This window comes from Odocoileus virginianus, chromosome 26 (genome assembly GCF_023699985.2).
Source record: "Odocoileus virginianus isolate 20LAN1187 ecotype Illinois chromosome 26, Ovbor_1.2, whole genome shotgun sequence".
In the NCBI taxonomy this organism is placed as follows: domain Eukaryota; kingdom Metazoa; phylum Chordata; class Mammalia; order Artiodactyla; family Cervidae; genus Odocoileus; species Odocoileus virginianus.
Window position 1 is genome coordinate 14,119,483 of NC_069699.1, and position 14,496 is coordinate 14,133,978.

Sequence of the window (14,496 nt, forward strand, 5' to 3'; positions counted from 1 at the left end):
CAAAGAAAAAAAATAGATAAATTGAACTTCATGAAAATTTGAAAATTTTGTGCGTTATGAGACAATATCAACAAGATGAAACAGCAGCCCACAGAATGGGAGAAAATATTTGTAAATCATATATCTGATAAGGGATTAGTATCTAGAAATATAGAGAACCCTTAAAACTCAACAACAACAAAACCTGATTCAAAAATAGGCAAAGTATTTGAAGATATGTTTCTCCAAAGAAGATACACAAATGGCCAATAAGCATGTACAGTGATGCTCAACATCACCAGACCTAAGGGAAATGCATATCAAAACTACATTGAGATACCACCTCATATCCATTAGAATGACTGCTATCAAAAAAAAAGTGTTAGGATGTGGAGAAATTGAAACCCTCATGCACTATGGGAAGGAATGTAAAATTGTACAGCACTGTGGAAAAGTATGACAGTTGCCAAAAAAATTAAAAATAGAGTTACCATATGATCCAGCAATTCTTCTCCTGATATATACATGAAAGAATTGACAGCAGGGTCTTGAAAGATACTTGCACACCCATATTTATAGCAGCATTATTCACAGTAGCTAAAATGTGAGGCAATGCAAGAGTCCATTAAGAAATGACTTGTCAGAGCTTCCCTGGTGACCCAGTTATAAAGAATCCACTTGCCAATGCAGGAGACACAGGTTGGATCCGTGGTCTGGGAAGATCCCACACGCTGCAGAGTAGCTAAGCGCATGAGCCGAACTATTGAGTCTGTGTTCTCAAGCCCAGGACAACTTCTGAGCCCATGTGCCACAACTACTAAAACCTCCGTGTGTAGAGCCTGTGCTCCACAATAAGAGAAGGCACTGCAGTGAGAAACACACATACCACAACTAGACAGTAACCTCCACTTGCCATAACTAGAGAAAAGCCCATGCAGCAACAGACACCCAGCCCCAATAAATAATTTCTTAAAAATAAATTTTAAAGAAACACTTTTTCAGTGGAAACTAATCAGTGTTGTAATTTTTAGGAGAAGGCTCATGTCATAAACTAGAATAAAAATATCCCTAGGGTCAACATGTTGATCAGGTTAAAACAGAAGGAAGGGGTATATGTCAAAATAGACTGCTTCCACTCTTAAACAGGCCACTGCCTAAAGTCCCCCTGAGAGTGTCGCTCCCTCAGAGTTCATGTTGAAACCATGATGTTTTAGGTAATTTGGTCCTATTTTTTGTGGCTAGCACGTGAGTTAGATCCTAATCTAATACTTAACATCCTGGTTGACATGTTGTTGCCATTTAATTTTTGCTTTAATGTATTTTCATCAAATATTTCTGATACTGGAAGTGTATCTTTTAAGAAATTGAGTTAATGCTGCCGCTGCTAAGTCACATCAGTCGTGCCCAACTCTGTGCAACCCCATAGACGGCAGCCCACCAGGCTCCCGTCCCTGGGATTCTCCAGGCAAGAATACTGGAGTGGGCTGCCATTTCCTTCTCCAGTGCATGAAAGTGAAAAGTGAAAGTGAAGTCGCTCAGTCGTGTCCGACTCTTCGCGACCCCGTGGACTGTAGCCTACCAGGCTCCTCCGTCCATGGGATTTTCCAGGCAAGAGTACTGGAGTGGGGTGGAGTTAATACTACTTGATCTTTAAATATAGAAAAATTGTCTAATTTAGAAAAGGTGACTATCTTAAAAGCAGCAAATGACTTTACTGTGTATTTCATCATTTTCAGCAAACATGTTTATGGAGTACTACAGAAAGTTTCTTCCAGGTATACACTTTGATTTACAAGTATTAAATGACCTTCTAAATTCTTTACTCAAACACTGTTTATTGAAAGAAGTATTACAGGTCATGAACCTCTGCACAATGATTAAGATGCTGGTAAGTAACCTGAAAATACATTTTTCTAATATTTTAAGTTAATTTCTCTGATACATTTCTTATATGTATAATTTAGCAGTTAAATTTCTGTTTGTTAAATACTTCCTAGAGAACACTTATGTTTTTCAGCATAAACAAATTTGAGAAACTTAAAGTATACTGAAATAAGACATGAAAATGAGTGTAATTTTTTTGTTTTATCCAGCCTGCTCTGAGAATATTACTAAAAATATTTGAGTATGTGGCAACTATGAAATTAAGGAATGCTGTACCTGCTTTAATTGGTATCTTTTGCAAGGTATGATTTTTTGTTTATCTATTTTATTCTTTAATAGTGAATAACCAAGAAGATAGTGATTTCTGCTTACTCTTAAATTGTCTTTTACTCACATTTTTTATACCAAAGAATTATATTTTGAGAAATGTTCTTTTTCTCCTGAAGTAGGGTTTATAAACAGACTCCAGTGACTAACAGGCCTTGTCCTTAATTAAATAGTTCTAAGGATGCCAGGTGACTTCTTACAAATTCATGAACCATCCTCATCTCTACTTCTTAAGAATGATTGAAGAAAATTTTCTTTTTCAAAAAGATTTGAGGTCATATATAACAAAAATAAATACACAAATCAATGTATAAATAAGACATTGTTACCAAACAAGGTAGATAGATAATATGGTGGTGGTGGTGGTTTAGTCACTAAGTCGTGTCCAACTCTTTGTGACCCCATGGACTGTAGCCCACCAGGCTCCTCTGTCCTTGGAATTCTCAAGGCAAGAATACTGGAGAGGGTGGCCATTTCCTGCTTCAGGGGATCTGCCCAACCCAGGGATCAAACCCACATCTCCTGCGTTGCAGGAGGATTTTTTAACCACTGAGCCACCAGGGAAGCCAAAGAATATGGTGGCAAGGAGTTAACTTTATATTTGGCATATAGCAAAAAGAAAAAGATTTTTACATTTTTAAAAGTATATTAAAATTTTTACTGTTGTTGAATATTTCTTAGTATTTGGTGCTACTCACCATTTCATTTCAGAGTAGGCCTATAGCAGGAAAACACCCCACTTCCCGCCCATTCTCTTTAGGAAGCAGCATTTGAACCAGTTTAGCAGATGAACAAATATTTCGGTGAATACCTCTAGTTTCACATTACAAAACTTGACAAAATTACTTGCCTGGAAACTTTTTTAATCAGGAATTACTCAAACTTCCAGTTACATAAGAGTTGAGTAACAGGGATGAAGTGTATGGCATGGTATAGTTAGTAATAATGTAATATGTTTGTATGGTGACAGAAGGTAACTAAACTTATCATGGTTATCATTTTGTAATGTATAGAAATGTCAGATCACCATGTTGTGCACGAGTAACTAACATAGTGTTATAGGTTAATTATACTTCAAAAAACAAACTTGCAAAAAAGGAAATAAGATTTCTGGTTACCAGAAGCAGAGGGTAAGGGAATTGGAAATTGGATGAAGGTGGTAAAAGGTACAAACTTCCGGTTACAAGAGAAATAAGAACTGTGTGTGTGTCACTCAGTCGTGTCTGACCCTTTGTGACCCCATGGACTTTAACCCACTTGGTTCCTCTGTCTATGGAATTCTCAAGGCACAAATTTTGGAGAGGGTTCCCATTCCCTTCTCCAGGGGATCTTCCCAACCCAGGGATCAAATCGGGGTCTCCTGCATGACGAGCAGATTCTTTACTGACTGAGCCACCAGGGAATCCCTATGTATTATACAACGTGATGAATATAATTAACACTGCTATATGTTATATATGAAAGTTGATAAGAGAGTAAATCCTGAGAGTTTTTAACACAAGGAAAAATTTTTTCCTTTTTCTTTTATTTTGTGTTTATATTAGGTGATAGATGTTCACTCAAATTATTGTAATCTTTTCATGATATATGTAAGTCAAATCATTATGCTGTATACCTTAAACTTATACAGTTGCTGCATGTCAGTTATTCATATAGCTCAATAAAATTGAAGATAGATAAATTAAAAAAAAAAGAAATTATTGATCACTTAGAGTCATTGTAGAAAACCTCAACTTGATATATCTCAGGGATTTTATCATCTGGCATACAGTATAACCACAGTGCTATACTTACTAAAAGACAGAATTAGTACCAAGCAAGAGGTTCAATTGATAAAGTAGTAGACATAACTTGGAGAAAAGGACTAATGTTCAAGTTTAAATTCAAAAGTATTATTTTCATTTTTGCTTTAAATTCTTGATGTAAGGTGTCCTATGGTAGTTCTCAAATATTTGAAGAAAAATATGCTTCAGATTTTTTAATGAATTTTAATTCTGTCTCCATGTTTCACTTCTTCCATCAGTCTCTTAGTTTTTCCCACACACATTGGTTTCACATTTTTAAAAGAATGACTATTCTTTACCCTCTTCCACAGCTCGTTGAAGCTGGGATGGTACTTGACCCAGAACACTTTAACTATATCGTTAAGCTTTTATACCAAATACAGGCTTCCAAACCAGAAATAACTGCAGTTCTGGAAATGAAATCCAGGTAAGAAAATCATTATAATTAGGACTAAAATATATGTATTTTGGTGGGGACTTAAAAAGGATGAAGACAAAGCACTTCTCATTCTTCATATGCCCACCATAGCCCTTGTCCCCCTCTTGTCTATGGCCTGGTCACATTGTCATCAGCTGCCTCTAGCTAGCGCTCCTGGCCAGCCTCACCACATCTTTTTCATCACCTGATTTCATCTCACTACCTGGCAGATCAATGTAAAGACTCTTTTGCTCTGTTTCACAACCTACTTAATTCTACTTAATGCACTCTCTTGTGTGTATTCAAATTACTTTAATCCTTCTTTCTCTTTCACTCACTTCTTGTCATGTTAACTAGATAAAATATTTTAAGATCTCTCCTTCATTCTTTCTCTGACTTGTTTGCTTTCTCTGTTTAGCTTATGAGCCTCAAAAGGCCTTAAAAAAAAAAAACAGATCTATAATAATTACAAGAGTAGTACCATAAATACCTGTATTGAGAAAAAGGAAAGCCATGACTTTGAGAAAAATTTTATTAAACTGTCACATACATAGAGAAAAGTATACAAATTTTAGGTGTTTAAATGAACCATAACTTTTTAACAAAGTCAGATTTGATAAAGTGCAAATGATGCCAACCAGAAAAGTCCTTGAGAAAGCCCAGTAAGCTCCTTCAGAGGCACTTCCACACTTATTTCATGTCTCATGATCCTCTGATACAGAGATGTCCACACTAGTATCCCGAGGCCAAAAGAAATACATTAACAGTAGCATTTATTAAGAGGTTAGATCCAAACAAATTAATAGTAGTTTGATAGTGTCTGACAGATGTCGTGAAAATATTAAAATTACCTGAGGAGCCCCTGTGAATTTGCTCTAGTGCCTTTTTATTAGTTCCCTTTTTTTCCCATACCCATTTGGTGTGATTATTCATTTATAGATCATTTAAATTTATTTGTTACTGTTTGTATTATATTTTCAGTTATCCCACATCATAGTCTGTTTGATTTGGGAAAGTATGTGAAATACTACTGTTGGTTGTAACCATCAGTATAAACAGATGCAATGAGAAATGTTGCTCCCCCTTACCCCTACTCTGCCATTTCTGTTTCCTCCTCCTTTTCACCCCTTTTCCACCTACATACTAGAGGTAACCAATCTTTCAGTTTCTGAGGTTATCCTCTTATAATGAGCAGATGTTTATATATTTTCCTATACCAACTTCTTTGTTACACACAGTGTAGCATATAATGAATTTCAAATTTGCTTTTTTCACTCAAACCGTGTATCCTGGAGACCAGTCTAAATCAGTTTAGAGGGAAATCTGTCAGTTTTTAATAAAGGCAAAGTACTCCATTGTTTGAATGTACTTCAGGTTATTCAATCAATGTGTGGGTTTTTAAGTTGTCCCCAATATTTTGCAGTTTAAAACAATGCTACTAATATTGGACTGGAAAAATTAATATTGTTAAAATAGCCATACTACCCAAAAGCAATCTAGATTTAATGCATTCCCAATCAAATTAACCATGACGTTTTTCACAGAACTAGAACAAATAATCCTAAAATTTATATAGAATCACAAAGTCAAGAATATTCAATGGAGAAAAGACAGTCTCTTCAGCAAGTGGTGTTGGGAAAGTTGAACAGCTTCATGTAAATCAGTGAAGTTAGAACATTACCTCACAAAATGTACAAAAATAAAATGATTCAAAAACCTAAATATAAGACATGACACTGTAAAAATCCTAGAGAACATAGGCAAAATATTTTCTGATGTAAAATGCGGCAATATTTTCTTAGACCAGTCTCCCAAGGCCAAAGAAATAAAAGCAAAAATAAGCAAATGAGACCTAATCAAACTTAAAAACTTTTGTACAACAAAGGAAACCATGAACAAAATGAAACAACTTACAGACTGGGGGAAAATATTTGTAGAATGAGGCATCCAACAAGGGTTTAATTTCCAAAATACATAAACAGGTCATACAACTCAGTATCCAAAAAACACCAAAAAAAAGAAAAACCCCACCCAGTCAATAAATGACAGAAGACCTAATTAGCCATTTCTCCAAAGAAGATATGTAGATGGCCCACATGAAAAGATGTCCGACGTTGCTGATTATTAGAGAAATGCAAATCTACGGTGAGGTACCACCTCACACCAGTCACAATGGCCATCAAAAAGTCTACAAACAGTAAATGCTGGAGAGGGTGTGAAGAAGAGGGTGCCCTCCTACACTGTTGGAGAGAATGGAAATTGTCGCAGCCACTGTGGAGTACAGTATAGAGATTCCTTAAGAAGCCAAAAATAGAGTTGCCATATGATCCCAGCAGTCCCATCCCTGGGAGTTAGTCCAGAAAAGATGAAGCCTCTAATTTGAAAAGATACGTGCACCACAGTATTCATAGCAACACCATTGATAATAGCCAAGACAGCGAAAACAACCTAAGTGACCATCCACAGATGAATGGATAAAAATTAGGAACTTATCCTTCCTTTTTAATGCTCTGGAATAATTTATAAAACATTGGGACTAATTACCAAAATTGACCCCATAGTTGGCTCTTCTACAGTATTAACACTTTATTGGCTCCTTCCTCTCTGCATGCACCTTTTCTTTTCCTCTTCCCAGTTGCCAAAGCATACTTCTCCTTTCATTTTTGTTTTTTGGTTTTTTTTCCTGTCCCTGAAGCTATCCATGCATTTCACATTTGCTTTGTTCAAATCATACAAACTTCTAAATTCCTTCTGTGTGGTTTATGTTCTCATCTACCCATTTGTTTTCCTTAGCATTTTCAAACTTTGTGTGGACTTTGTAATGGTAATTTTTAGTCACTGTTAGGTCCTTCTGCTAATTTCCTTGTATGGTTCTCCCCTTACAGATACTTTTTGTTTGCTTGATTTGGTTTGTTGTGGTTAGTGTTTGCTTGCCTCATGTCCTTATGGAGCAATAAGGGTGGCATGAGAGCAGCAGAGGGCAAGTGCTAGGATTTCTTTTGTGTGTGTGTTTTTTTCTCTTTGTATTCACAATTATTTTGAACCTTTGACATTCTCTGTCTTCAAGTTGGGATGAAAATATGGTTTCACATGGAATTGTTTTTCTTCCTCATTGCCTGTGGTTCAGGAGGAAATAGTTTAAGTAAGGTAACTGTGCAATTACCATTTTATTCAGCACTAAAGAATTTTTATAGCATATTACTCTTTCTCTAGTCTTTTAGGTAAAAGTTAACAAATGAATTAGAAGCAATATTGACTTTGGAGGGAGTGAACGTAATTAACCCTTTTCTGTTGTTAAAGGTTACACATGAGGCAATTTAAAAAGAACTGGAAATGTGACTTAGAGGCAGCCTTGAATGAAATAGAGGTATGATGCTTATCTTTTAAATATGTATCTGGGAACTCTGAAAACCAGTAACAACAAAGAAGCTGAATAGTAACCCAATTTTAGAAAAAGGTTTACAAATGCAGCTGTTACATAGAGAAAAGAAGGAAAAGAAGTTTAATTTTTTACAAGTTAATGCCTTCAAATGGAAACATAATTTCTAGAGTTTGAACTATTCTAAAAATCATTCTAGACATAGTTGTTCAGTTTAAAATTAAGGTATGTTAAGCTATAGTAATCTATAGCTTGGCTTTTACTTCTTGTAACTAGGTGGACTCCTTCAGTGCATGAGTGAGTTGGCTTTCTTGTCATGATCCATGGGTGATCATATTGAATGGACAGGATGTCACCTGACAGGGTAAAGCCGTGGTCACTGTGTGCTCTCCAAGCACTTAGAGTCTGAATAAGAAATAGAGGACTTTCAGGATGACTTGACTTTTTAATTTAAGATCATTTTTATACTCATTATAATAATTGTTGATCTAGTCTAAATTAATATGTATATCCTTGAAACAGTATATTTTGTTGGTATAGAAAACTTTTACTTTAGAATAGAAAATAATAGAAAGAGAGTAAGTTTAGTGAAATTTACTTTTTAGGTCCTTTTGTAGAAGAAATGTAATGCCCAAAGTTGTGTGTGGGCCCCACATCACAGATGGCCAAATAATTGTAAAATGCAACCTCTAACAGTAATAAAATAATGTATTACTGTGAAGGCAGCTCAAGTCATGCTGCCAGTCATCTCTTCTCCGAAAATCTATCTCCACTGTGTATTCTAGGTTTGGGGATGAAGTCATTAAGGACATTAGGAACTAAATAATTAAGACAGGTGTACGTTGACATCTGGACCTTATATAGGCTTTGCCATGGTCAGAAAAGCAAATTATACAGTAACTTGTTACTGCTGTTATAACACTTGCCAGGAAGCTTATATAAGATTTGCAGAGATCACGTCTTATTAATTTCTGTAATGCCGACATGTGCCTACCCCATAATATGTTTGCATAAATGACAGCTTACATTTTTTGTTTTGTTTTTAATAATTCTCATAGCATTGTAAAGAAAAAGGTGACTGGACCAAATTGGGAAATGTATACATTAACATAAAAATGAGCTGCGAAAAACTTGCAGATTTCCAGAGATTTTGTGCTTGTATTGCTGAAACACTAACAAAAGACAATAAAGAAGAGCGACCAGGTGTTCCATTTTGTGAATTTGCTGAAACAGGTAAATGTTTTGGTCAGAGTACTGCATGTTAGGGTGATACGGTGTTCTTTCTTACTGATTGATTGACTGGCACGGTGTTCATAACATAAAGCTCCTAATAGTCTCCAAGTTGAAGATAAATTAATAATGCAGGTTTTAGATACGATTTCTTCTCTTTATAAATTTTTTCTATCTATTTATTATTAACTTAAATTATAATGATAAAAAAGTGATAAAAGGTCAGTATATCAGATGTTTCATGTTCTTATTTTTCTTTTCATTCAGATTGGTAAAACTGTTGCTAGCAAATTATAGTGAAGAATCTGAATTTTGGGATCACTGTTACTATCTTCACTGTTGCAAGTCAATAAAATTCATGTGTTTTTGAGACCTTTCTGTGTGTGTGTGTGTGTGTGTGTGTGTGTGTGTGTGTGTGTGTGAGCCCTTCACTGCTATATTCTCTATCAGGGTTGACGAACCCTGTAAAGGAGCAGATAGTAAATATTTTAGGTGTTGCACACACAGCATATGATCTGTGTCACATAGTTTTCTTTTCAAACAACTCTTTAAAAATAAAAACCATTCTTAGAAGCTCACAGGCTATACAGAAACAGGCCACAGGCCAGATGCAGTCCATGGGCTGTAGTTGGCCGACACCTGGTCTCTGTGGTAGTATCACTAATTCCACATTAAATTTGCCTTTTCCGTCATTCAAAGTGACTGTTTCATTTTCTTCCGTGTATCTACTTTGTGTTTCAGTTAGCAAAGATCCGCAGAATAGTGAAGTAGATAAAACTTTGCTGGGAAGAATCGGAATCAGTGCTATGTACTTCTATCACAAGCTGTTGCAGTGGTCCAAGGTACTTCACTAAATTTTTGTTTTGGCTTGATCTGTAGAGTGTTTGTTCATTTTACATTTTTGTATAGAATATAAGTTAACCCTGAAAGTTAAAATTTTGCTGATTATCGCTACAGGGGCAAATTGAGCCTCAGACAGTAAGTGAATTATTAGGTGGTATATTTGGGCTTTCCTGATAGCTTAGTTGGTAGAGTCCACCATCAATACAGGAGACCCCAGTTCGACTCCTGGGTCAGGAAGATCCCCTGGAACAGGGATAGGCTACCCACTCCAGTATTCTTGGGCTTCCCTTGTGGCTCAGCTGGTAAAGAATCCGCCTGCAATGCAGGAGACCTGGGTTCGATCCCTGGGTTGGGAAGATCCCCTGGAGAAGGGAAAGGCTACCCACTCCAGTATTCTGGCCTGGAGAATTCCATGGACTGTATAGTCCATGGGGTCGCAAAGAGTCGGACACGACTAAGCGACTTACACTTCACTTCACTTAGGTGGTGTTATTAGGAACATGTGGACAGGAGGAGGCATGAGACTGACTACCATGAAGAATCTCAGTGTGGGGAATACTTGGGAAGCTGGGCTAAATGTCATTTTTACTTGAAGCACCTGTCAATTCAGTATATTTTGCCAACTCCTGAGTGTTGGCAGTATTACAGTTTTGGAAGACCTCTCAAGATGAGCCCAAGATACAATTAATAGAACTTTGAAATGACTTCTTAGGATTCCCTGGAACACTGTTACTATCTTCATGTCTACCTTTGAGATTTAGCTCATCGTAGAAGCAGTGTAGCAACTCTAGACCATATTTTACTACCTGAGGTTTACTTCCCTGAGGTGCAGGTAGAGTGATAGATTCAATAAAGTTAAGTAAAGGGCAGGAAAATCCAAAATAGGGAGAGAAGTGCTGAGATATGGAGGTAGAATAGTTGAGAGTGAGGTTGCTATTGAATCAGCTATTAAAATATAACTTTTATTCCTTCCTCCTCCTTTTTTCTAAAAGTTCGTGTACTGGTTTATTTCTATGCAGTCAAATGCAGGTGTTTCCTCCCTCTCAGTTCTCTAGTTTTTACATTTCTTTTTTTTTTTAATTTGTTTTTTTTTTCTTGAAGGATGATTGCTTTACAGAATTTTGTTATTTTCTGTCAAATCTCAACATGAATCAGCCATAGGTATGCATATGTCCCCTCCCTTTTGAACCTCCCTCCTATCTCCCTCCCCACTTCCTTCTTTTTTATAAAGAGGTTGTTTTACAATTGAAATAATATTTAAGGACATTAAATGTGTACATGGTCACTCATGTACACATACAAAATTCAAAATTTTTTTTAAAGAAAAACATTTTCAAATAATCATTGTACAGAAGATCTCCAGTTTCCAAGCTCTTCAAGAGCACTTATTATCTGATAGACCTGGACTGGACAAAATGTACTTTGTCCCCCTTCTCACAATCTAGCTTAAGGTCTATCATAGCATTAACTTCTTGGGTATTTAATGCTTGAGAATTTGAGGACTACCTAGTAGGAAAGTTCTTTTTAAAACTCAGACTGATATTTCAGAGTATATTTTAATTGTTTTTGGCTGTTTTTATTTAAGATATAAGTGGTTGGTGAATTTGTGCCTATATTTTAATTTTAAATGTTCACTATATTATTCAGAATGAGTATTTTATTTGTTATCTTACTTAGCTGAATTTTTAATGAAATGTAAATGAAAATTTTTAATAAAACTTCCTTTTTGAACATAAAAGTAAAACCGTTGGGATTAAACTTAAGGTATCCCTTGAAAAATGCACTCATTTAATACAGTCAGATTGAAAGTACTTTGACGACATAATATGCATCTGACTCAAAATAGCGTATAATATAATATGAAACAAGAGTCTGTAAACTAAAAGCCGGATCTGGCCCACAGCCTATTTTTATACTACTCATGAGCTAAGAATGTTTCTTACATTTTTAAAGACTTATAAATTTAAAAACAACCAAAAAGAATATGCAGCTGACCAAATGTAACTTGCAAAGCCCAAAGCATCTACTATCTGACTTTTTATAGAAAAGTTTTGCTGACCCTAATAGAAATAATAACACAGGTCCAGTTTCTAATGTCTACCCTAGAGACAGTCCTTATGTAGATTATGTGAAACTATTAGCCTATTGACTCAGAAAAACAATTTTTAGCCAACAATTTCATCCCTTTTCCCCCACTATCATTCTTTATCTCAATTTTATATTAAATTATCTTCTTTTCATTGGCTCTCTCTCTTGGGTCTCAGGGTGATCAACATAAGAAGAGCAAGAACATATAATGGGTAGTTTTCCACTTTAAGGCATGAAATCTTTTTGCCAAATGAGGCCTTTAGAAAGGAAGCTCACTGACTAAAACAGATGAAGGGAGATCCACTGAGAGGAGGCCCAGTGGTTAATGAGGCAAAGCCCTGCTTGCTCCCCTTCCCTTTCTGTTTTCATGGCTGCGCTGGAAAGGGCTTAAGAAGAGCATCTTGAAGCAGTTTGATAGCCATCAGTCTCGAATGATGATTCAGATTGCATAATTGCCTTCTATATAATCTTCAGTGACTTTGTATCTCTATAATATTCTAAATGATTAACAATCTGTTTTCCTTTTTTTTTTTTTTAACTCTAGGGAAGGAAGGTCTTAGATAAACTATATGAATTGAAAATACATTTTACAAGTTTAAAAGGACTTATAGGGCCTGAGAAGTTAGCACCAAGATGTCAAATTGTGAATATTGCAGCAGAAATTTTTCTAAAAAGTGGAAGCCTAGATGGTGCCATTTGGGTGTTAAGGGGTAAGTTCTGATACATACCAGCATGAAATATTTTGTAAGCTTATTATAAATTCTTGGATTTGTAATTACCTCAAGTTGATATTAAATGGTGGGTGATAATTTGGCTTAAGCCTCTAGTGTTCATGTGGGTAGGAAAGGTTGTTGTGTAAAATGAAAGGAGAATGTTAACCTAGCTTTAAAGAGAAACTGTATGAACCTTTGTTGAAAAGTTAGTTGTTACTTTGGCCTCAGCAGCATAGAAATGCTTTACCTGATTATCTCACTTAATCTTCATGGAAACCCTATTGAGTTTGAAATTATTACAATCCCCATGTTACTGATAAGAAAATCTTGTTAGAGACAATAAGCAGCTTGCCCAAAATGACATAACAAGTAAGATGTGGAGGCCAGATTTAATCCCAGACAGCCCAGCTTCAGAGCCCAAGCTTAAGCTGCTAAGACAGGGAAATCCTGATTGCAATCTGTATAAACCCTTTCTTTGCATGTGCCGACAAGCTGGCTCCAAACCAAAACAATAAAGCTTGTTTTCCCTAGTAAGTCAATTCATCTAACAGAAATTACAATGCAGTTAAGCCAACAGAAGCAACTAAGGTCAGTTGGGCATGAGGTAAATATAATTTAGAGAGCAAAGTAGCAGCGCAGCATCTAATGTAGCCTTGGCTACTTAGACCATCAAGCAGATTTTATTTGATAAAATGGAATAAATAAGAATGAAGATGGAGAAGGAAATGACAACCCGCTGCAGTATTCGTGCCTGGAAAATTCCATGGACAGAGGAGCCTGGTGGGCTTACACAGTCCATGGGGTCGCAAAGAGTCAGACACGACTGAGCGAGCGACCACCTGAAGGAAAGTGAGAGCGGCTGGTGTGCGATTCAGTGACAACATGGGACCAGTGAGTGATGACGTCCAGCCTGACGATGACAAGGACCCATGACTGCCACGCACGGCTACTCTTGGCCCAGGAACGTGGAAGCCACCATTCACAAGTCTATAACAAGATGACTGACAGCTGGAGGTAATTTCCAATTCTTCGCAGCCCACTGGCTCCCAGAGTGATATCCCTGGCTCTTGTTCATAGGACTTTCCATGTATTATAGATATTAACCCTGCATCTATGATGTATTTTCCCCAGTGTTAGGGGTTGCTGTATATGTAAATGGGGCCAGTAAGGCTCTGAATAGTTAAGAAAAGGAAAGAAGCCCATTTGGTGACCAGGAACAGCAACATCGAATGGAAACACTTACTACAAAGAAGCTGGTGCTTCGGAAGGAAGAGCAGCTGGGATGAGTGTCACAAGCAAGCGTGTTTACAAGGCTCTAATGAGATGAAGCAGATGAAGTCCTTGATGAACCACTCAGTGCTGTGCACACCAGAGGTGATGCCAGCTTTTGGACTTCTTATACACGAGAGAGAAACAAACCCTCTTGTTTTAAAAAAAAAAAAAAAGAAGAAACCTCAAGAGTCTCAGAGTTTAGATGGAAGACAGGATCAACACATAAGTAAATAAAATTGGATGCTTTTGCATTAACACACAAAACTGGCATACGTACATATTTATCTATATATAAAACACGTGCATTTATCCAGTGCTGAGAGTTTATGGAATATAGAGGTTGTGATTAGACTTCATGATCAAAAGCTTGTTGGAAAAGGTTTTCTTCTAACAAATGTAGCCAGTGAAGTTTCCTGGGAGAAAGATTAACCGAAATAGAAAGGTACAACACAAAATAAAAATATACAAATACAAAATAGAATGTTTATAAAAAGAGGAAGTAGCAAAATGCAAGCCAGAGTTCACAAGCTCCATGAGAAAGAAAAAATGTGGCAAGAAACGGAAAGGTAAAATAGTTGG

At 36.4% G+C, this 14,496-nt stretch overlaps 1 protein-coding gene across 1 annotated transcript in view; it reads left to right on the forward strand.

Moving 5' to 3' along the window:
• Positions 1-14,496, forward strand: part of TOPAZ1 (testis and ovary specific TOPAZ 1) — a 61,407-nt gene that overhangs the window by 32,808 nt on the left and 14,103 nt on the right. The window contains exons 10-16 of the mRNA XM_070455537.1: positions 1,716-1,867; positions 2,073-2,165; positions 4,286-4,401; positions 7,693-7,759; positions 8,830-9,004; positions 9,743-9,843; positions 12,477-12,642. Of these exons, the coding sequence (XP_070311638.1) occupies positions 1,716-1,867; positions 2,073-2,165; positions 4,286-4,401; positions 7,693-7,759; positions 8,830-9,004; positions 9,743-9,843; positions 12,477-12,642 (870 nt within the window). The remainder of the gene's footprint in view (positions 1-1,715; positions 1,868-2,072; positions 2,166-4,285; positions 4,402-7,692; positions 7,760-8,829; positions 9,005-9,742; positions 9,844-12,476; positions 12,643-14,496) is intronic.